This window comes from Perognathus longimembris, chromosome 4, assembly GCF_023159225.1.
Source record: "Perognathus longimembris pacificus isolate PPM17 chromosome 4, ASM2315922v1, whole genome shotgun sequence".
NCBI classification, from domain to species: domain Eukaryota; kingdom Metazoa; phylum Chordata; class Mammalia; order Rodentia; family Heteromyidae; genus Perognathus; species Perognathus longimembris.
In genome coordinates this window covers 48,553,365-48,577,229 of record NC_063164.1, presented here as the reverse complement: position 1 = coordinate 48,577,229, position 23,865 = coordinate 48,553,365, and the positions used below count along the sequence as shown (strand labels likewise).

The 23,865-nt window shown below is 33.2% G+C and overlaps 1 protein-coding gene across 3 annotated transcripts in view; it reads right to left on the bottom strand.

The window, feature by feature from the left end:
- Window positions 1–5,939: 5,939 nt before the first annotated feature.
- Window positions 5,940–23,865, bottom strand: part of Lnpk (lunapark, ER junction formation factor) — a 57,446-nt gene continuing 39,520 nt past the window's right edge. For 2 of the 3 annotated variants that reach the window (XM_048345208.1, XM_048345207.1), the window contains 5 exons: window positions 21,245–21,460; window positions 17,029–17,134; window positions 15,379–15,449; window positions 14,522–14,692; window positions 5,940–7,249 (listed from right to left, as the gene is read on the bottom strand). In XM_048345208.1, the coding sequence (XP_048201165.1) occupies window positions 7,011–7,249; window positions 14,522–14,692; window positions 15,379–15,449; window positions 17,029–17,134; window positions 21,245–21,460 (803 nt within the window). In that variant the 3' untranslated portion in view covers window positions 5,940–7,010. Of the gene's footprint in view, window positions 7,250–12,554; window positions 12,638–14,521; window positions 14,693–15,378; window positions 15,450–17,028; window positions 17,135–21,244; window positions 21,461–23,865 lie in introns of all 3 variants that reach the window. The other variant, XM_048345209.1, reaches the window with a different exon arrangement.

The window sequence follows — 23,865 nt, the reverse complement described above, 5'->3', positions numbered from 1 at the left end:
AGGGAGGATAGGGGAAATAGCCTGGAAAAGTAATTAAAATTCCAAAAGGCATCCGTGCAAACCATCTGCGGAGTCTGTTAAACACAAATTGGTATTTTTAAAGATTTGTGTTTTAGATAGCTCCAACATCAATGTAGACAACTGATCCACAATGAGTAACTGGTAGAATTTAACTAAATGTTGACAAGTTACCTGGGCCTTTCCCTAGTCAGTAAATCAACTCTTAGGTTTACAAAATTCCCCATACTACAAAATCTATATATTAGCATTTCTACATACTGTATCTGTACATGGCAAACAGGTATTGTTTCTTCTTTATATGAGGCACCAGGAATATGACAACAGACAAAACCAAGACATGATCCTGCCTTCAAGAAATTCATAGTCCTGTGGGGAGATATTATGATGAAGGTATTTCAAGTGGAGGGTGTGTGAGTGGGAAGTCTGAGAAGTCTGAGATTATGAAAAGTATCCTGAAAGAAAATAGCATGTGTGATATCACAGAAATACGAGAAACCAAAAAGGAACAGTAGTCAATTTCTTTCAGCTACCAAAGAACAATGTTCCATAGATAGTGAAAAGCACAAGAATAAAGTCTAGATTCAGATTCCATTTACACTATCCATAAACCAAATAGTCCTGGGAAATACATTTAGTCTTTGCTTGACATGAATCTCTCCTCAGTCACTAGGAGAATTGTAAGAGAATATATGATAATACATAGAGAACACAGTGAGTGTATGAGCAAGATTATTTAAAAAATGTTCATTGAATTCTTCACTTTCTGCACACTTCAAAATTAGACTAAGATAAAAATATGTATTTTCATAAAAACAAATGATTTCTTCCAGTTTTTCTAAATCAAATGCCAGGGATCTGGTAAAAAAAAAAATCTTTGGCAATTGGAATTTTGGCCTATTCTCAAAAAATCCTGGGCTAAAGTTTGAAAATCTAACATATGAGAGATTTTTTTAGAACACTTTTTGATCTTCCCAGAGTACTTCCAAATTCAATTTTGATGCCAAAGTAAAGGGGGAATATCTAAATCCTTTTTAATGCATAAAGCAGAAAATTTAAGAAATATAAAATAATATAGAAAATATATAACTTGGTATTTTCTTCTGTGAGTGCCTATCAGCAGCATAGATTTAACCCCATGTATGAAACTCTGGAGAAAGAATAAAAATTAGATGAAATAAAAGCTCATGCAAGGATAAACTGATCACGAGCAATTGGAGAAGGCATTTATCCAACAAATTTAGAATGCTTTAAAAAAGTATTTACATGTCCTGCAAGAGTATAAAATTTAATTTCTGAAGAGAAAAAATTAGTTTATAGAGACAAGGTTTTAATTCTGTACCATTTTCATTTTTGTTTCCTAAAACATAAACTTATATTTATATAAGTTGTCTAAATTCAGAGCTAGAATATATTTTATTGACCAGTAGTATTAACATCTTTCAAAATTTAATAAACGTGAAACAAGTCAAAGTAAAAAAAGTGTTAAGAATTAGCAAATCATCTATTTACAGCCATCTCTTCCATGTCGCGCCTTTCCTTAGTACCTGAGTTATTTTTAATGGTTCTTTAGGCATTTACAATATCTAAATCTCTTATAGTTTTTACAATAAATAGAAGTTGTGACAGATTGTAAGTAACACCATTATTTTCTCCCCATTTTCTAGCAATTCTGTTCTACATGATCATTTCAAACTGCCTGTCCTCCCCATTCTTTGACCTTTCAACTCATTTGCACACAAAATTCCAACAGGTAATAAAAATAGGATAAGTTGTCATCTAGAAATAGAAGAAATCATGTTAAATATTCATCTTAAACTCTAACTCCAACACTGAGAGGCAGTATAAAACAGTTTAATATAAATAAATGATCCATCACTGAGATCTGGATTCTGACTTGGTTCAGATATTATCCTTATGACACTGAACATATCTGAAACCCAACAGACAATATTCAATGAAAGTATATAGTCAGAATCACCCTTCCTTCCCTCCAACAGTCTCCGGATTGTTTTGTTCTCCATAATAATAAATTGTGCCAAATATATACAATGACTACAAAGGGACAGGCATGGTGTTATAAGCCGGTGGTTCCAGTTACATGGGAGGCAGACATAGGATGGAGGTTTGAGCCTTGTCAGAGGAAAAAAAAAAAATGAGACTCTCTCAAAAAACAAACTAGATATGGGGCACACATCTGAAATCCTAGCTACAAAAGAAGCAGAGGCCAGAGGATCTAGGACTGACCCCAGGGGGAAAAGGTGAGGTCTTATCTTTAAAATATGAAAAAGAAAAAAGGAGTATGGGCATAGTTCAGGTAGTAATGTGTAGCCTATCAAAGGCAAGGCCCAGTTCAAACCACAGTACCACGTACACATACACATAAAGAACAAAAGGTGTATCTTAACAAGTACCAAAATTTCCAAATGTGGGTTTAACTGGAACAATTTCTGCAGCTGCTTAATCAATGCCCTTGCTATCTATATGAACAGGCTATCTTACACAAAAGACCTTGAAAAGGTTGAGAAATTAGGAAAAAACTTGCATATTCAGCACAATCTTAATATAGTGACAGTGATAATATGTATAGTGACACAGTGTATAAAAGGATGCCAACGGGAAGTAGGAGCAAATTTATCCAGAGCTTTATAAGCCAATATTCAATATGTCTGACCCTTATTCCAAGAACAATAAGGACCATTAAAAGGGTTGGCAGTGATATGCTACTGCAATGCACATAAGAAAAAGTAAGTGGGCAAGGCTGGAGACAGGGAAACATGACAAAAGAAAACTTTAGTTAAGTAACTTGAGGTAATGGAGGCATGAATTTGAAGGCAGAACAATAATTAAGAGTAAGAAGTCTCTCGATGTAGTTTGGTGATAGATTATGTGCTCAGCATATATGAGGCTCTGAGTTCAATCTACAGAGTATTCTCTCTGTAATGAAGTACTCTCCTATAATCCTGAAATAAAAACTGTCACAGAACTTCTGCCAAAGAACAAATAAAATAGTACACATATAAACATTAGGATGTTGTCCAGCAGAATAAGAAAGCAGGTATTTATATCATCATTAAAGCAATGCATATCAGACAGAGAAATGAGGATATATGTAAAATTCATTAAAGAAAGTCAGTCATAGTGGCATATACCTGCAGTCCTAGCACACAGGAACATGAAGCAGAAAGCTCTCTAGTTTAAGCCTAGGCTACAACAGAAAGTTTAATTACATAGCTGATGTCTCTTCTTCCTCCTTCCTTACCCCTTCCTCCCTTTCTCTTCTTTCCTCTTACACACACACACACACACACACACACACACACATACACGCACACACGAGCGCATCTGAGATGCTTAGGAGACAGTAATTGACAAAGGTTTGTGTATAGCAGAAAGAGATGAGTGGATAGGCCAGATTCTGGCTTGAATAGTGGTGCTATTTGATCATATGAGAAACATGGAAGTTTTGAAGTATTAATGTGTATGTGTGTATACATGTGCGTGCATGCGTGCATCCATGCATCAGTCTGAGGCTTAAACTCCAGACCTGGGCACTTTCTCTGAGTTTGTTTTTTTGTTTTCCCACAGCTCTACTTCTAGCTTTTTGGTGGTTAATTGGAGATAAGTCTCAAAGACTATCCTACTGGCTAGCTTTTGATCACTATCTTCAGATCTCAGCCTCCTGAGTAGCTAGGTTTACAGGTATGAGCCACTGGCACCTGGTTTAGTGTGAATTTTTAATGTACTGATTGCAAGACATGGCAGGTGGTGGATGAACATATAGCTATGAAGAGAAGGAAACAAACCAAGGCTAAAGATCTAACATTCAGACAGACAGTTGATAACTAAATTCATGAGCACTGATGAGAACTCCTAAGAATAGAGTATGTTGTTTGGTGTAAATGAACTGAACAACTCATGGGGGGGAAAGGGAAAGAGGGAGGGGGGGATGAGGGAGGAGGTAACAACAGTACAAGAAATGTATCCAATGCCTAATGTATGAAAGTGTAACCTCTCTGTACCTCAGTTTGACAATAAAAAATTTAATTTAAAAAATGGAAATAAAATTTCATCTGGTCTCAGATGCTACATTTTTGCTTTTTTATTATAGAAGGATAAATACTACCATAATTAATATGTAATAAATACTTTGTACCACAAAGATAATAAAAAAAAAAGAATATGCAGATGAAGAACTGACATGAGATAGCAGGAACTGTCCATGGAGCACCAACATTTAAAAAAAATGGAAGAGACTTGCAAAGGAATAGGAAGACAGAGAAGAGAACCATAGTATGATATATTAAGAACAAAAAATAAATAAAAAACAAGCCCTGTTTCAAAGAGAGAGTATTCAGCAATTCCTACTTCCAAGCAGTGAATAAGAATTGAGTTTTCACTGGGTATAGTAAATTATTCATTCATGTAATAAATGTTTCAGGCATTGTGGTAGGCCTTCAAGATGTAGATGAAAGAAAACCTTTGGAAAGAGTTAATGACAAAGCAAATAAAACACTTAGGGACTGTGATAAGGATGGTAAATAAAGACCAGTGACACGTTGCTCAAGTAAAAGGTAAGGGCCTTTTCCTGATAGGGGGATGAGGACGGCATCTCTCTAAGGAAAATAAAAATATGCTGAGACATTATACAGGAAAGAATTGAGTATAGCCAAAGAATTAAAAGGAGGTTTGTATGGCTACATCACAAGGATGAAGGTGGGAAGGAAAGAGAAGCTCTCTCCAAGTCTATAGTGAGAAGTATATAGCTGATGACTTACTGAGTGAACTCAAGATGGCTCTAGCCATTAGTACTGAGTAGCTGGGTTTTCCTCCTTTACACTAGTTTAATTATTAGAAATAGGACATTTTACTATTCATCAATCACTGTTTATTATCAAGATAAACTTTTCTATATTAATAGATACTATACAATCACATGCACATTATTTTTATATTAATTCTACCTTGACCCTTCTTTTACTTTCTTTCAAATATATTTATATTTCTTCATTCTAACATTATATTCTACTTTTTACAAGATATTTGTTTTCTAGTAATGGACATCAGAATTTAAATGTTTTATAACAGGATACCGCAGGGTACTGTTAATATAAATATGGGCTAATAACCCACCAAAAACTGATTAAATTCACTTTTTATAAAGTTTATATTCGAGTTTCATATATTTCTTTAATCTTCATATTTATATACATACATATATATGACAAAGAAAAATTGGTGAAGAAAACTTTGGCTTTGTTCTGAGCAGTTGACTGAATGCTGATTTGTTTTTTAAATTTTATCTGTCAGAGGAAGATTTCCTATTTCACATCAATAATAACATGCTTCCATTTACTTGTTATCTATTAATTATCAGGCAAGTTAACTGTCTTATTATAGAAATTATCCCAATTATCCCCAAACCTCTAAAAAACAGGTAGCATTCTTCCCATTTTACAGATGAGAAATATTTACAGGTGACTGCTCAAGACTCTTTAAGTCCAGTTCTATGTGCATGGAAACTTGAGCCACTATACCAAGTTGCCTCAGACCATTAACAGGTTGTTCTTTAGAAATAATTGCTAAATATGAGATAACAAATCATAACAAATGTTAAATGATAAAAAGTTGTATTCAATTTTAATAAACTATGTGTAAATGAAATATTAGCCAAAGACACCACTGTTGCATAAAAACTATTTTAATGTGTTTGTTAAGTTGAAAGAGCCAGAGATCAGTGGTTCATGCTTGCAATCCTAGCTACTAAGGAGACTAAAATCTAAGGATAGCAATTTGAAGCCAGGCCACGCAGAAAGGGAAGTCCATGAGACTATCTAATTAACCACTAAAAAGCCAGAAATAAAGATGTGACTCAAGTGGGAGAGCAACAGTCTTGAGTAAAAAAGGTAAAGGGATAGCATTCAGACCCTGAGTTCAAGCCTCAATACTGGCATGAGTGCACGTGCATACACACACACACACACACTCACAAACACATGCAAATGGAGAAGAGAAATATTAAGAAGCTAAAGCAAATTATCATACTGTATTTTAAGGCCCAAGATTACTATTCTAGGTCCATTTCCCCCATTTGATTAGCATACATATTTTATCCAACAAACTACTAGCAATTAACTAGATATAATTTAAAGATATAATTTAAAGAAATCTAGGTATTTAGCCAAAAAAAAAAAAAATGCTGCCAGGTCATCTTTATTTTCCTTAACAAAACACATACAAGAGCACAAAATTCACTTATATATCGTCATTATTATTTTACAAGTATAAATAATACTAAGAATTCAAGTACAGTCAAGTGCAGGTATATTTCCTATATGTTAATATGTAAACATAAACTAATTATATACATCGTATGCCTTTGGCCCAGCTGCAAAATAAAAGACATCAATAGAAACACTGCACTTGACTATTCAATTGCATTCTTACTGAGAATTCGTACCAATGCCTATGTAGTTACAATTATAACTTCAATATCACTTAATGTAAACACCTAAACAGATATTTCCACCCCACTGGCAAATATCTCAAGAGTTAAAATTTTACCAGGTTTTATTGATGAAATATTCAAAAATCTTAATTGTGTTTCATTTCTTAAAACAAACACAACTGGAAAACTTATTCCTAACCGAAAGTCTTCCTATGTCAAAACAGGTATTATTTACAAGTGATACATGTAGAAAACAAAATGCTATCCAATTTTTTGTTAGGATAGACAAAATATCTAAAAACTACCTAACTTTCTAGATCATTGTACATTCAAAAGTATCTTATTTCACTGGTATTGCTTCCTTGTAACTTTAATATCCACTAGTTTATTTGATATGCTGACATTGCTAGGCAATCTGAATTTAAATGGTATCAAGAATATATGTGTAGGGGCAAAAAAAATTTTTTTAAGTACCATCAAAAAAAGCAATAACTGACATCAACAAGACTACAACTATCCAGTTGAAGGCACATGGAAACATTTACTACTTTGTCATCAAAGATTCTCCACTTAGTTCAAGATTAGTAATAGAATCTGCTCTGAAAACTGTTGATTTGGCTTCATTAGTTGAGTTTTCCTCATTCTCTGTTTCTTCTAGCTTCTCCTCTTGTTCCTCTGAGCCAGACGCCTTTTCTGTCATTTGGTTTGTCTGCTCTGTAGCTGGTATTTTGTCATCTGTCTGTTCTGTGCTGTTATCAAAAACATCTTGTTCTTCTAAAGATTCTGAAAAGATAAAAGATTCAAGATTTCAGGAAAACAGAAACATTAAAGGTGTTAAATACAGCAAGACAAACACAAACACACATGTGGCAGGAACAGGCCAAGAAACAGTACAATTTTTAACATGACTCTAAAATCTTTTAAAATTAGTGCTTTCTATAAGTGTATTTATTACTGAAGAAAAAGTTATTAGAAGGATATAAGCCAAAATTATACTTAAAGGTTTTCAGGGGGGAAAAAATAGCTTCTAGAGACACATTTGTAAGTTGGATCCCCAGCTCCCAAGTCCAATAGAATGCTGTAAGACTACTGTCCAATAGGTGCTACTGTCCAGCCAATAAACTCCTAAGTTATACTATAAGAAGAAACTGTTCCCCCTTATACCTAAGCAATGCATAAATGTGTACTTTTATGTGTAAGTATGCATGTGTGTGTGTTCAGGGGGTAATTTCCATCCTTATGTTCATTCTTGATTATTCAAGGAATGAGGAAGTCAGAACCCATCTTTTTCAAAAGTCTGACAAGATTTCCACTACTCCAGTGCAAGACAAATCCTCATTCTTTAAAACTCCAGGTCAGAATATGCTATTTATCTAGTATGCTAGAAAGAAAAGGTCTTTTTCCTGTCTTCATGGCAAAAGTTAAGTACAGATCTTGGACTCTACCTGAAAATGTATTCCCTCAAACTCTCAAGTTTTATTAAATTTAAATACCTTAATAACAATTTTATTAAATAAACTTTACTTAATATTTCAAAATATAAAGAATGAAAAAAGAGGTACTAATAGGAGCAAAGACGCTTTGTGCCCTCCAATTTCCAAGTGAAAGATAAACTCTAGCCTTGAGGTACTACTTTTTGTTTTTATAATAAAAAGCAATCAATATTCTTGCTAGGGAAAATACAGTTAAACTGTATCAGCTGAACAAAAAAGCAGAGTTTCCAACTGTCATAGAAGAAGATCCCTTATGAAAAATTAAATATTATTGATTCGAAAAATTTGGAAGGAAAGGCAATCTACTTAGGGTAAAGTTCTAGTTAAATTCCTTGCATAGTAAGAGCCAAACTTTTGCAAAATAAATAAAAGAGTTTTGTAACCAAATTATGTTACATGAACACATTAGACTGAAGTCTTAAGACACTCATGGTTTTTTTTTACCATACCAATTATTATAAACACAAACTGTTCATTTCTCCCACATTCTTTGCCAGGACTTTGAAAATACTCAATATTATTTCCTTAAATAGATATGCTAGCCTCTGGGCTTACAGAGTGAATTACAAATTACACTGAAACACCCATACTTAATAACACCTGCTTGTAGGAAAAGCTCATATTATCATAAATATTAGTGAATACCATTCATAAATCATATTGTGACAAATGTCATAAAATCCTACTTGTATCTCAATAATGAACCTAAAATGGCATCTCTGCAGTATGTCACCTGAGTTTTGTTGTTTGAATGTTCCAGGGCAGAAAGCAAAAAGCAGACAAGGGCAAATGAAACAATTCATTCCTGCTGCAAAAGCAAGCAAGTTCTGTAAAAAGTGTTAGGAACTGCCAACCATTTTAATTCTACCCTCACAGACCTTATCCATGGTAGAATTTTAGGAATCACAGTTTTCCACAACTCTCTGGCCATAAAACAATACTTACTTGGCAGGAAGGTTATAATTTAAGTAAGTATTCTGAAACAAACACATAAAACAATACACAATGAAAGAAACAAAAAGTTCAGAATCTAGGACATAATCCATAAATATACATATTTAAGAGAACACAGGCTCACATACTTTATCGTACTTTATTTGACAGATTGCCCCAAAACAATACTGACACAAAAAAACAATACTGACATCAAAATTTAAGCTTTATTATATTAAAGTTTTTATTGTTGTTGTTATTGTTTTAGGTGGCAGTCCTGGAATTTGAACTCAGGGCTAAACTTCTGGCTTTTGGTGGTTAACTGGATTTTGTATCCAGGCTGGCTTCAAACTGTGATCCTCAGATTTCAGCCTCCTGAGTAACTAGGGTTACAGGCGTGAGCCATCAGTTCCTCATTACCATATTAAAGTTTTGTATTATTACTGTTCTTCCTTTGGGTTGATTTGCAGAAAAGTAATCTTAATAGCAGTAACACTAATTAATAGCAGTAACACAAAAAAATAGTATGTATGATGCAGACATTTAGAAAAGTCTAAATTAGACAGCATTTGATGTTTAGAGGCTAATTTCATTTTGTAAGAAATTAATATAAATGACATAAGTATAGATAAAAAAAATTATAACAAAACCCTGGGGCTATGTTTGATGTACTTCCATGGGAAAATTGTATGCCTACTTTAATTAAAAATACTATTTTTTTCTGTTTAGTTGTAGGTTAAAACTGCTTGGTGATATAAAATACATTGTAGAAGATATGAATAGTTAGCCACCCAGTATTAAAGAAAGAAATCAAGCTGAGTGGCTCAAGGGCTGTGATCCTAACTACTAAGGAGGCTGAGATCTGTGGATCATGATTCAAAGCCAGCCTGGGAAGAAAAGTCCATGAGACTCTTATCTAGAAAAAGCTGTAAGTGGCACTGTGGCTCAAGTGCTAGAGCACTATCTTTGAGCACAGAAACACAAGACAGCACCCAGGCCCTGAGTTCAAGCTCCAGAACCAGCAGAAAGGAAAGAAATGGAGGGAAGAAGGGAGGGAGGGAGGAAGAAGCCTTTTTGTTCACAATTAACAAATCTATTCTTCCCTGTATGGTCTAATTAAAGCTAATTGAGCTAAAACAGTTACTTGGAAAACCCATGTTAACCATGTGTAAGAATTTTTTTAATATTCTCTATAGCATCTATAACCTCCAATAAAAATTTACACTACAATCTGACAAAAATGATCCATGAAATTTTTTATTTTCTTCTTTTATTTCTACACTCCGTCTCGGTATTCCCTACCAAAGAATAACAAATTGGTATGCAGCTAGTAGAGCAAAGCCTCAACTCAACTAATCAACTCAACTCAAAAAACTGAGTATAACAATATAATGAATAGCTGCTTCACCTATAAACCACACTTATACAAAAGCACCCAAGAATTTCACCTTACCTGTAGGTTTTTATCCTAGCTCTTGAAAGAAAAATCTTGTAAGAAAATTAAAGAATAATCTAGAAACAACTTCATGTGCACCCTATCAGTATACACAAAGAACACCATTAAATTAACAATTTGTCTTGGAACTCATAGGCTTTAATAAACAAATTCCTACCTTTCAAAAAATAGTCAATTTACAGCCAAGGACAAAGGTATGTATTTCATCCCAACTTAACCAGATAACCCAATGAATAAAGTTAAACTAAAACCACTTATGAGAAAATGGCTAGAATTCAAATGAATTATTTACTACTGGCAAATAAATCAAATTATGACAGTGGTTTAGAAAGCTGAAGGTGGTTTAGAAAACAGTTTCTAATGGTCAAAATATATCTATATCTAAAGTAAGCGTAAACAGCATGCCACAGAGCATCTTGATAAAGGGGAACATAAATGGTTATGCATTTTGGATTTAATAATTTAATTTAATGCATCTGGATTTAATAATTTCTGTGATCAATAACAAATTTTCAAACACCAAATTTTCTCCCATTCAACATAACCTAAATATTACAGTATTTTGCATAAGAGTACAGAGAAATCAGATTACCAAAATAAGTTTTATCTTATATATTTTTTAATATTTTTACTAGTATTAGATGCCATGAGTTTTACTATTTAATATTCATTCAATAAAACCTATTATCTGCTAGAATATATTACATGAGACCTAGACAAACATTAGAGCAATGAAGACATAATATTAACATTTTTTAAACATAGTAGCCAAAAAAACAAACTAAAGTACTAGTAAAATAACAATGTAGAGACCTCATCTGTAATGACTAAGTTACATTTAATTAAAAATGCTATATCTCGGATATTTTAGAAAGCATTTTTCTCCTTTTGAGACAGTCTCATTATGTAGAGCTCAAGCTAGCCTTGAACTCATGAGTCTCCTGATGTAATCATCTATGTGCTAGGATTATAGGCACAGGCACTGTTCCTGAGCGTTGTTCCTGCTGAATGGCTAGCACTCTACCTAATCTCTGGCTTTTTAAAGGAGTTAATTAGAAACTTAAGTCTCACAGATTTTCTTGCCCAGGCTGACTTTGAACCTTGGTCCTCAGATCTCAGCCTCCTGAGTAGATAGGATTATAGGCATGAACCACCAATGCCTAGCTTGAAAAGACTTTTCTTAAAGTAAAATAGACTTTAATGTCACTTGTCAGAGATTCAAATATTACTGTTATTTATTATTACTATTGTTACCATTATTTATTCAAATACTATAATTTAATAATAAAGTGAAGATATCAAAGCAGTTCATTATTTGGTATTCCATATCCAGTGTGATTTCAGCTTTAAGGTAATCCATGTCCATTTCTTGTTTTTCTCTTAATTATCTGTCACTAAAGCATAAAGATACACAGCGGAGGAAAGGGAATGCTAGGAATTTAAATATTCATGAGCGAAATTTCTTCAAGGTCTCTGATGAAAACTGTACAAAATTCCATGCTGTTTTAGAGTCATCCATAAATTTCAAAAGCTTGATTCCTCATCCTAAATGTAAATTCTTCTAATATCAGAATCCAAACAGATCTGATTTTAAAAAGTCTTGTGTCATAGACTTGGGAAAAAAAAGAAGCTACTGACATTTGTTGAAAGAAAACTTCAGGTGAAAGAAAGTTAAATTTTGAGTACAGTTGTAAATTCAATAACCTAATCTATAAAATTCTTGCTGATACCAATAAGCTATTTCAACGTTAAAAAAATACAAAAATTGGAACAAGAATTTTTTTTGTTCATTCCTCAATTTTCTGCATCATTGAAGAATTTAGAAACCAGAAACCTACACTCCCAGCAGCATTGCCTGTTAGCAGAGCAGATGATTAAGTTGTAAGAGTACACCACTGGCATCCAAATCATATTCAGCTTCATCAGTTCATCAGAAGTATTTCCCCATTATTCATTGAAGAAATCCAGATTTGAATTGATAATTGTATCATAGTCTAGTAATAGGAGTTTTGGAGAAAAGTTTCAGTCTTCTGGATAGCCAAAGCAGAGAAAGATGTTCATGGCCAATTTGATGAATCCAAAAAGAAGTATCAAAAATTGACTATTCTAGAAACAGCCTTAACCAAATAGAATTGTTGCTTCTGCTTTTAGTACTATGGAGTCTGCAGACCCTGTCTCAAGTTTAGTCTTTGCCTATTAACATTACCTTACTGGGGTTGAGTTTGAGCCAGTTAGACTTCATTCCAGAGATTTCAGACAGAAAATGAGACATCTGGGGTATTGCTCCGCCTAGATTAGATGAGAAGGAAAGGTATATAGCTTGGGTGTTGTTTGCTAACTATCCATCTTGACCTTAGCAAAAGAAATAAAGCATAGGACCAGTTATCAAACTTTTATTTTGCTCCCTGCTTTTTTTTCTTTTCTTTTGCTTTTGTGTTTTGTTTTTTTTTTAATCCCACCTATTGGCTTCAAATATTCACTTTAGCTTTCATAAGCAAGGTTACTGATGGCAAAGACTTCAATTTTTCCTCTAGGCATCTTCAGCATGAAATCCTTTAATTCTCAGTTCCGAGAGGCTGTAATGCCAACGTAGGTGGTTTGCATGTGAAAGCATGCAGCTCAGAATATGACTTAAGCAAAAGAAAAAATCTGACACAGTTTGAAGTTGATGTTGCAGACTTGGAGAAGATGAATGCATTCATTCAGTGTTGGAAGTACATAGGCCGCTGTCATAGCTACATGTATTCAAATTTATTTTGATGTTAGTAAGCCAAAAGCAAAGCTCAATTCAGCATACATATTTTAGGTTCACTCTTCAAAGTCTTAAAAAAATAATTCTCAAATCTCATACAAAATTTCTGTGATCTAAAAGTTCACTGCCTCATAGAATATTCTCAGTTAAATAAATTTTGTTTGCAATCCTTATGCTTTTTTGCGGGGTGGTGTAGGGGAGAGTGCTAATTCTCAGGCTTGAATGCAAGAGGCCTGGGTACTATTCTTGAGCTTTTGTTCTCAAGGTTAGTGTTCTACCATTTCAGCCACAGCTCCACTTCCAGCTTTTGCTTTTACAAAGAAATCAATTGTATGTAAATGATAATTCCTAGAAATTAAAAGGAGGAATACTGTTAAATACATTATATATACAGTAGGGCTCTGGTGGCTCATGCCTATAATCCTAGCTACTCAGGAGGCTGAGATCTGAGGATGACCAAGGTTTGAATCTAGCCCGGGAAAGAAAGTCCATGAGACTCTTATCTGTAACTAACCACCATATAAAGTTGGGAGTAGAGCTGTGGCTCAAATGGTAGAGTGCTAAACTTGAGCAAAAAAAATGCTCAGGAATAGCACCCAGACCCTGAGTTCAAGCCCCAGAAAGAACACAAAGTAATTAATTAAATACTTTTTTCTACACCAAGCATACCACCAAAATATCATGGACTCTGTCATAATTTTAGCAATTATTATTTTAACAATTCTTCATAATTTAACAAAGAACTCCTGACTATTAATTACAAGAAGTAGTTGGCATTCAAATGGTCTATCTCATCTTCTCATGAAATTTCTCAAGAATTCCTAAAATAGAATTGCAAGATGAATTCTACATTACAAGCTCTAGTAAATTCTGTTTCTGCAAAGGTAGGTTGGTTTTAAATAAATGACAATGTTAAACTCACGGATAGCTCTCTATTGTTTGTTTCAATGAAACACAGTCCTTATTAATATAGTTGTCCAAAAACTGTAAAGATGACTTCCAATTCCAAAAATTTTCTGTATGAAAATTTCTACCAATTCAAGTGGAAGATATATACCTATCTTATCAATATCACAAGTTTTCTAAGCACTTTGTGAATGGCTGTTTCAAATTCAAATGTTTCATTCAGATAAATTTTCTTAAAAATGATTCCATGAAATTTCACAAGTTTTCAGAAGAGTTCACTCCATAAACAATGTTTGGCTGGTTGTTGTTAAATGCTCCTCATTACAACATAACCTGCATTTTAAAACTGAATGAAACACATCTTACCAATCACACAGGAAGGCCATCAAGAGCAATAGCTGACGTGCATACTGCAAATATTGGGAAAATTAATCTACTGTTATCTATAGGCATTATGCTTTTATTATTGTTAAATAGCACATATTATTAAGAAAAAACAATTAACATACTCATACCTTCACTAAATTGGTTCTCTGATGAAAGCATACTTTCTGACGTCAAGGCATCAACTAAACTTGAACCTTCAACTGCTTGCCTCTTCTCAAAATTAAACTCTGGCAGTCTTGGAGCCTGGGGTCTGGTTTTTCTTGCAGGATTCAAGAAAAAACAGTAGGCACACCGAAAGGCTGTGGAGAATTTTTTTTTTAATAAAAAAAATCACAAATCAAAGAGAATTGATTTATCAGATAAGCATTTACTTTTGCAAAGTCAAAGAACCAATCAAAGGTTATTTACACTTTGCGAAATTCATGTTATTATAATATTATGGTATGTGTTTTAACTAAAGTTAATTTCAAAGTGTACTTTCTAGTTATTATTAAAAATAGGTATTAATTTTAAAGCAGAAAAGATATGAAAAGTTAAATAGCTGTTAGTGAATACCATATTAATAATTTAAATATATTACTGAACTTACAGTTGTCAACAGAATCATTATATTAAAATCTAGAACCTTGCTCATGTCATATTTCTAAGGTACTACTGAAAATATAATTATTTAATAGTGGTTGCATAAGATAATCATCTGTGAGCTTGAACACCACAAAATTATATCAGACTATGTAGGTATTCTTAGATATCATAATTTAAGTGCTTCAGGTGATTTTGATGTGCAGTGAGTTTGAGAATAACTCACTATGAAGACAACCCAAGTTCTTCACAAGTCACAGTATTTCGCAGTGTGTTTTAGGTAAGGGCAGTGTGCCTAGCCAATATATACAGGATCTAAAAGGGCTGGTATTACATGGAACATGCCATAGAATAAAATATTTAAGAGTGAAATATTTAAACCTAACTGTTCAATAATTCTTACCAATGTATTCAAATTCTTCCTTCAAAGCCATACCATTGTGAGAAAAACACTGCTGACAAATAAGGGCATATCTATACAAAAGAAAAAATAATCAATACAACATACTAATGTAAACAAAGTTCATAGAAGAGGTTACTAGGACGCCAAGGATAATTTATATTTCAGCATAGCTCAAAAGATAATAATAAATGGTACATTACTTGGGAAATCCTTAAACAAAAGTGAAGGTTAGCCAAAACCAAAATTTCAATCTTTTGGGGGGGATCAGTCTTGGAGCTTGAACTCAAGGCCTGGGCACTGTCCCTGAAGTCTTTCGCTCAAGGCTAGCTAGCACTCTGCAATCTGGAGCCACAGCACCACTTCCAGTTTTTGAATGGTTAATTGGAAGTAAGAACCTCATGGGGACTTTTCTGCCTGGGCTGGCTTTTAACTGCTATCCTCAGATCTCAGCCTTCTGAGTAACTAGGATTATAGGCATAAGCCACCAGCACTGGGCTTATACTATTTTAAAATATAATTTGTACATCATATTAAAAATAAACTAAGAAAAAGCTGAATATATCCTTAAACATATTCAATAACAGAACACTTAAATTTAGGGTTCCCAATGTACATTCCTTGTGATGATAGCTCCTAAATCTGTGGTCAAATGTTTAGCAAAGATGGAAGCATTTTAGGAGTTTCACAATGAATATTATTCAAACCTCTGAGAAATACTGCAGCTTAAAAAAAAAAAAAATACTTAGCTGGGCACCAGTGACTGCCACCTGTAATCCTAGCTCTCAGGAGGCTGAGAACTGAGGATTGCAGTTCAAAGCCAGTCCAGGCAGGAAACTCAATGAGACTCTTATCTCTAATTAACTACCAGAAAACCAGAAGTGGCACTGTGGCTCAAGTGGCTAGCCTTGAGCTGACAAGCTCAGGGACAGTTCTGAGCTCCCAGGCCGAGAGTTCAAGTCCCACCACGGACCCAAAAAAAAAAAAAAAGAATTTAATTAATTTCTATACATTAGGTTTCCTGTTCCTGTTTTCCCAGTTACACAGTATCATCATTTTCAATTCTCTTTATGAAAAGAGTACTAAGTAAAGCTGTCAGACATCTACTTTAATATCCAATAAACTTCTTATGGTCTACACTATGACAACTGCTCTGCACTTATCATATCTAACTTCCTAGAGTTATGGCAAAACATGTACATTGTTTTTATCATTATTAAAAATACTACTCTCATCAAGTTCAGAACTGACCCCTATCAAAGTTTATTTCTTCCAATCAACCAGGTTTCACTATTTTTGTGTTCTTCAAGTTTAAGTTTCAGTAAAATAATTTAATCTTTCTAAAATTAATCTTATAAGCCAAACTAGTCTTATTTTTTCCAAATAGATTTTATCTAGATTGCTTTGTCCCACTTTTACTAAAAATGTGAATATGTGTTACTTTTTAGTGGTTTACAACATTCCAGTGTGTCCTAATAATCAGGAAACAAGAGCCAAAAAAGTACAGAACATCTAGTGTAGATGTGCAAAGGCTTATGTAGACAGGGAGGCACACACACAAACATACAACACACACACACACACACACACACACATCCTGACCAATAAATATTTTCATTTTCCTTTATTTATCAACCTAGTAAAAAACATTACCTGTTCTGTGGACCATCACCAACTAAATATTCAACAATTCTGTCCAGAGCACCTCGTTCTCGGGGAAGAATGGGTCTTGCTAAGGGTGGACCTGGAGGATGAAGACCTATTGAATAAATAAATCTACATAAGATTTATATATAGAAGATATGGATAAACAGGAAGAATATAAATGTGATGGAACTACTAAAACATTTTAATGAAACAGTAAAATATTCTTATGTATTTCTAAAACATTTACATTTTCATGAAAAAAACTACTTTAGTATATACTATATCAAAACTAGGAACGTAATTTATTAAGAAACAAACATGTTAGATTCTGTACAAACTAAAAAAGACATTTTACTTTCTGAGTCACTTAGAAAAATATAATTTATGTTGGTATAACATATTCAGCAGTAAAATGGATTACAATGTCTAAGGAAATGATAACAACCTAAAGGGCAGGGGAGAAGAACTGCAGAGTTAAGAGTCTTAGAACTACATGTAAAATGTTAATCACTCAAAGAGAGCTGTGGTAAATTAAAGATATAAATTACTAAATCCAAAAGTAACTACTAAAATAACTCAAAAAATATTACAAAGGTAGTAGCAAGAGATTAATATAATAAGAAGATATTAATCCAAACGAAGTAGAAAATAAGGAAAAGGGCTAGGCATCTGTGCCTTGCACCTGCAATCCTAGCTACTCAGGAGACTAATATCTGAGAATCAAGATTTAAAGCCAACCAAGTAGAAAAGTTCCGAGATTTTTAATCTCCAAGTAACCACCAAAAAGGTGGAAATGGACGGGTGGCTAAAGTAGTAGAGTGCTAGCCTTGAGCAAAAAAGCTCAGAAACAGTGCCCAGGCCCTGAGTTCAAGATCCAGGACCAGTGGCAACACATGGAACAAATAGGAAAGGCAAAGGCATAGAGCATTTAAAATCAAACTCAAACATAAAAATTATTATTACACTAAATTTATGTGACCTGAATACTCTTCACAATTAATTAAGGACCATTAGACTGAACAAAAAAATTTTAAACTAGACTATAAATATGCTGCCTACTCTCTATCCTTTCCCACCAAAACCAAACCAAAACAACAACAAAAAAAGGGAGATACTAAATAAATAATGGCTAAATGACTAAATAAAGATGGCTAAATAGGGTAAAAGTACAATAATTTTTTAAAGATTCTAATATTAATCAAAATATCTAAAGTAGTTATATTCAGAGCAAAATTAACATAATGGGTAAAGTGGATTAACTTCCTAGTGACAAAGATGTTTATCAAGAAAAAGTCAACATTCTCAATAAATTATAAAATAAGCAGACACAAATCAGGAATAACAGAAAACTAACAATACTATACTATCTTGTTATAAAATCGCCTTTCATACTTGCTCTTTACAACAGGAACAGAATGTATGCTCTTTCCAAGCAAAAAGAAAGTACTAAGAGATGACATACATGTGGCTCCCATGTGTATGAAGATAATACATATTCTTTGGTTTTTCATCTACTTAACAAATAATATATAACATTCATACTTCATAAATTGTTAACTCTTTGACCTCTGAAATCTGAAAACTAAATGTATGCAGGACATACTCTTAATTGACAGACAACATAGAAGGAGATGAAAATGACAGAATAAAAATTTAAAAACATGATGTTTGCCTTTGTATAACAAAAGAGAGTGAAAAGTAGAATGTGTGGAAATGGAAATTTACATGAAGATTTCATAAAAGACTGAACTGAACTGGAGCCCTGTTGGAATAAGCCTTACAATATAGGAATTCAAAGTTTTCAAAAATGGCTGTGACAAATACTTTGAAGTTATTAAAACTTTAAAGTCTAGCTTTATAGTTGCAATTCTTTATTGTCTTAACACTAAAATATTATCACAAAAGTAGGAGCAACTGATAATACAGTAATAGTTATTTAGTAATGAAATCTGGTTTTTTTTTAGAACAAGTTCTTAGTATTTCAAATTAAGCATATTTTTAAAGCTATCATCAGGTAAGTAAGTTATTAGTTACTTATACTAATAACATCCAAATATCATTGAAAAAAATTTAATATAGATAGTATCATCCCCTTAGTTTTTGGGTTTTTTTTTTTTTTTGGCATGCTAAGAATTGAAACAAGGGTGCTTCCCATACACAGCAAATTTTATAGCCGAGCCACATGGCCAGTCCACAGATATTTGAAAGCATTTAAGCAAAGAACTTTTGCTAGATCATTTCACTTCTACACATTTAAAGTGAACATGTCCACAAATCAAATGAAATACATAAACCCATACATTTCATAAAAGTATCTTAAACTTCCTTCACATTGACTTTTAAAATAATGCATCTTCATTCTCATGCTGTTATGGACAACAGTAATTAGAGCAAACATCAAAAGCAATCATTGCAGGAAAACTGGTCATTTTTACACAACTTGGCAAATTATCAAGTACCTGCAGGTTATTAATTTTCAAACATATGGGAGCCCTGTGGTAATACACATTAAATTGATTCTCTTCCACAAATATGGTATAATGAAAAAATGAATTATTAATCTTTATAATAAATCATGTAACTCATTTATATTTTTGGCAATGTACAATCTAGGCAGCTTTCAAACAAATTAATTAGGAACTTTACCAAAATATGTTTTATTTACACACACATGAAATTTAAGCCATTGTCCTTCTATAGTCCTATTCTTACAAATACAATTCTTATTACCATGTAAGTTGCTAAACTTTTATATCTTTAAAATAGCACACACAAGTGAAAATAATTCATGTATTCTCAATAGAAATTTAAATTATAACTTAAAATTACAAATTATAGTTATCTCAAATTTACTAGATAACAATTAAAAAATGATTAATTTTCAATCACCAAAGCTATTCTCAATTTCACAAAATATATGGTGTCTGTATAGTGGTATTGATATATGTCAAGTTTAAAAGTATTTTTATAAATTATTTTAGGGGTTGGGAATGTGGCTTAGAGGTACAGTGCTTGCCTAGCATGCAGGAAGCCCTGGGTTCTATTCCTCAGCACCACATAAACAGAAAAAGCCAGAAGTGGCACCGTGGCTCAAGAGATAGAGTGCTAGCCTTGAGCAAAAAGAAGCCAGGGACAGTGTTCAGGCTCTGAGTTCCAAGCCCCAGGACTGGCATATATATGTACATATATTTTTTAAGCATTAAGATTTGTACACATTTCATCCATAGTCAGCTTTGTTACTCTATTTCCAAAAATTAATAGTTTTCTGGGTTTTTTTTTTAACTTTATGCTGTGCTTTTTAAAGAAAAACATGTAGAAAATCTGCCAGAATAAGTTAAATATAGATTTCTTACAGATTTATTACAGCAATGCTGGGTACTTGATAGCAACTACTCCTTAGCCTCAAAATATTATAAATTATATTTACATAGTATCTAGTCATAAAAACACAAAAAATCCAAATCAGACTATCCTAAAATAATTTACTATCATATTTAATAAATCTGTCATAGAAATAAATGTAAAATGATGTGATGTGATAAAGCAGTGAACTTTGATGCCTCAAATTCCAAAATAAACAGAGCATTTTATGCTCTGTGTTACACTCCAGAATGGAATCTCTTCCTAAGATCCATCACACTAAACAGAGAGAATCCAAGAAATAGAATATCAAAAGAGCCAATAACAGATCTTTACAAAGTATCTCGTAGAAAATATTAAGGTTCCATGACTTAGAAAAAATTAAAAAATAAATCTATTAGACCATATTAGCAAAATCAATATTGGATACCAAAGTACAATCTCCCTGATATATATGTTCATTGTCATGTTTAAAATCATTATGTGAAGGGATTAGCAAAGAATATGAATACTTTGTAAAAGTATTCTTTTCAATCTCTATTATATATAAATCTGGAACCATTCTGAAGTTGAATATAAAAAGATACACTACACCACTGACTACAGAATACTACAAAGTTTTATTGCCATTTAAACAAAGAAGCCATAACAGTTAAATAAGCTCAAGAAATTGGTTTCAGTATCACAAGGTGCCAGCTGTAAAGAGTTATGGCTAATTTGATATGGAAGTCCTGCTTAATCAGATAACTGCAATGCTATTTCCAAATGAAATGTCATTTCCATACTGTCTGAAAATGGCCCGTTTTATTGGTAACGAGAGAAAACAATATAAACTGTAAATAACATTAAGTGCTCTGTTTACCCATTCCAGGCACTGAAGTAGCAGGGGATCCAAGACGTCTCGGTAGAGCATTTGATGGTAGGGAGGAAGTAACAGTTCTTTCTGGTGGTCCACCAGGAGCTGAAGCATCCTTTGGTGGTCCAGGAGATACTGGAACTTGTGAAGGAGGAGGTCCCTGACTAGAGCTTGCAGGTGATGGAGAAAGGTTTCTTTGAGCTGCAGTTCGCTGACGAATCTCTAAGAACAACAAATATATACTATACTTAATATCTAATATTACCATATTAACCAATGCCTAATTAATATTTATTTAAATTTTGTGGCACCAAAAGAAATTGTATGGTCAAAATATCTTATAATGAGAAATCTATAAAATCTAATACTGAAATCAGAGAATTCTTCTTCCTGGAAATCATAGTTTAACTGTACATTTACAGGACAAACTAGCACCTAATATTTTTCAGATATATTTAGTATCTACATAATAAGATAAAAAATACACCAATTATGTGTAATGCCTTTTTATAGTAAATCTACTTAATTACAACAAAAGGAAGGAAAATTTATTGGAATTAGTATAACTTTTGAAGATTAAAAGTGATAATTTTAAGAAATAAATGTGAGCTGGGAATATGGCCTAGTGGCAAAAGTGCTTGCCTCGTATACATGAAGCCCTGGGTTCGATTTCTCAGCACCACATATATAGAAAACTGCCAGAAGTGGTGCTGTGGCTCAAGTGGCAGAGTGCTAGCCTTGAGCAAAAAGAAGCCAGGGGCAGTGCTCAGGTCCCGAGTTCAAGCCCCAGGACTGGAAAAAAAAAAAAAAGAAAAGAAAAAGAAATGTACATATACATATATATGTATATATGTCCTTAAATTATAAAGTTTGTCATAGAAATACTGAAAAGGTATTCTTTACTATAGAGGTACCATTCCTATTCTTTATGCTATGACTCTTTTTGGAAAATTTCTTTTTTGTCAATATGTTCAGTAGAGGAAAACTTCTATTCTACATACACAATGTAGAAACCACAAAATTTTTCGGAACAAAAGTTGGCAAATAAGCCAGATTCAGGCTGCTATCTGTTTCTGTAGTTTTATATGAACACAATCCTGCTCTCTTGTTTACATATTGTCTGTGCCTGATTTCAAGGAGTTGAAACCATATGGCTATCATGGCCCTTACAGAAAATATTTCATGACTGCTACTCAGTAACATAAAACTGTAATATCATTCCATCATAATCCCACTAAATGTCAATAGTTTACAAATAAGGAAGTCCTTCACAACCTTTTAATATATACCAGATTAAATTTTCAATATTTCTGAATTAGTGGCCTGAAACTAAAAGTTATATTTTAATTGGCATAAACAGTAAAAATGTATCCTTGCATAAGAGTAAAACACATCAGATTTTGACTCTGTTTAACAGTTAAAATTTTCCATTAAAAGTTCATTGGAAGCTAGGCACTGGTGGCTCACATCTGTAATCCTAGCTACTCAGGAGGATGAGATCTGAGGACTGGGCTTCTAAGCCAGCCCAGGCAAGAAAGTCCATGAAAAAAATGCCAAAAGTAGAGCAGTGGCTCAAGTGATGTGCTAGCCTTGAGTAAAAAGCTCAGAAACAACCTTCCAGCCTCAGGGCACATACACACACACGCACACACACACACACACACACACACACACACACACACACACACACACTTCATTGCAATTGAAGTTATGGCTCTGTTGTCAAATCTCAGCCCATCACAATCTAGCCTACAAGTTAAAGGCTGGAATATGTAGAAATATGCAGAAAGATTTGTTTGGTATCTTGACACTGAGCTACATTACAAACTTGTTTTATCTGCAAAATTAAGCTAACAATACTCTTAATTTATATAAAATTGCTTTGAGGATTAAATGTCTGTTCATTGACAGCTAACATTCATGGAATATTTATTTCATATGACATTGTTTTCAGGTTTTTTTAATTGTTTGCTGTTTTGTTTTTCTGATGATAGACATGAAGTTTAGGGCCTTTCTACTGATCCACAGTTATTATCAAGGCTTTTCAAATTGCTTCAGCTGTAATTATTGAGACCTGCTGATTCATAATTCAGTTATTTTAATAACTTACAAGTACATATCATTGCATAAGTAAACCATTTCACATTTTGCCTTTTTCCATATGACTTATGTAGAAACAAATGAGATACTACCTGGAATAATCCTACCTTAACATCTCCCAAATATTATAGCTGATCACTTGTTTGTTTGATTTTACTCATAAAGAATACCAGAATAGGTAGTTATGAATAAGAAATGTACAAAAGGTTGCTGATATAAGCCATTAAAATAATTATTTTTAAAAGGTGCCAGGTACCACCTGTATTCCTAGCTTCTTAGGAGACTGATGTTTGAAGTCAGCCTAGGCAGGAAAATCTGAAGACTCTTATCCCCAATTAACCACCAAAAAGCCAGAAGTACAGCTGTGGCTCAAATGGTAGAGCATGAGCTTTGAGCAACAAAGCTCAGGGACAGTACTGATGCACTGAGTTCAAGCCTTAGGACCAGCACCAAAAGAAAAAAAAAAGGACTGTACAAAAGGCACTAAAGTAAACATCATCATATTGAAATGTGGTCACCTAACTTAC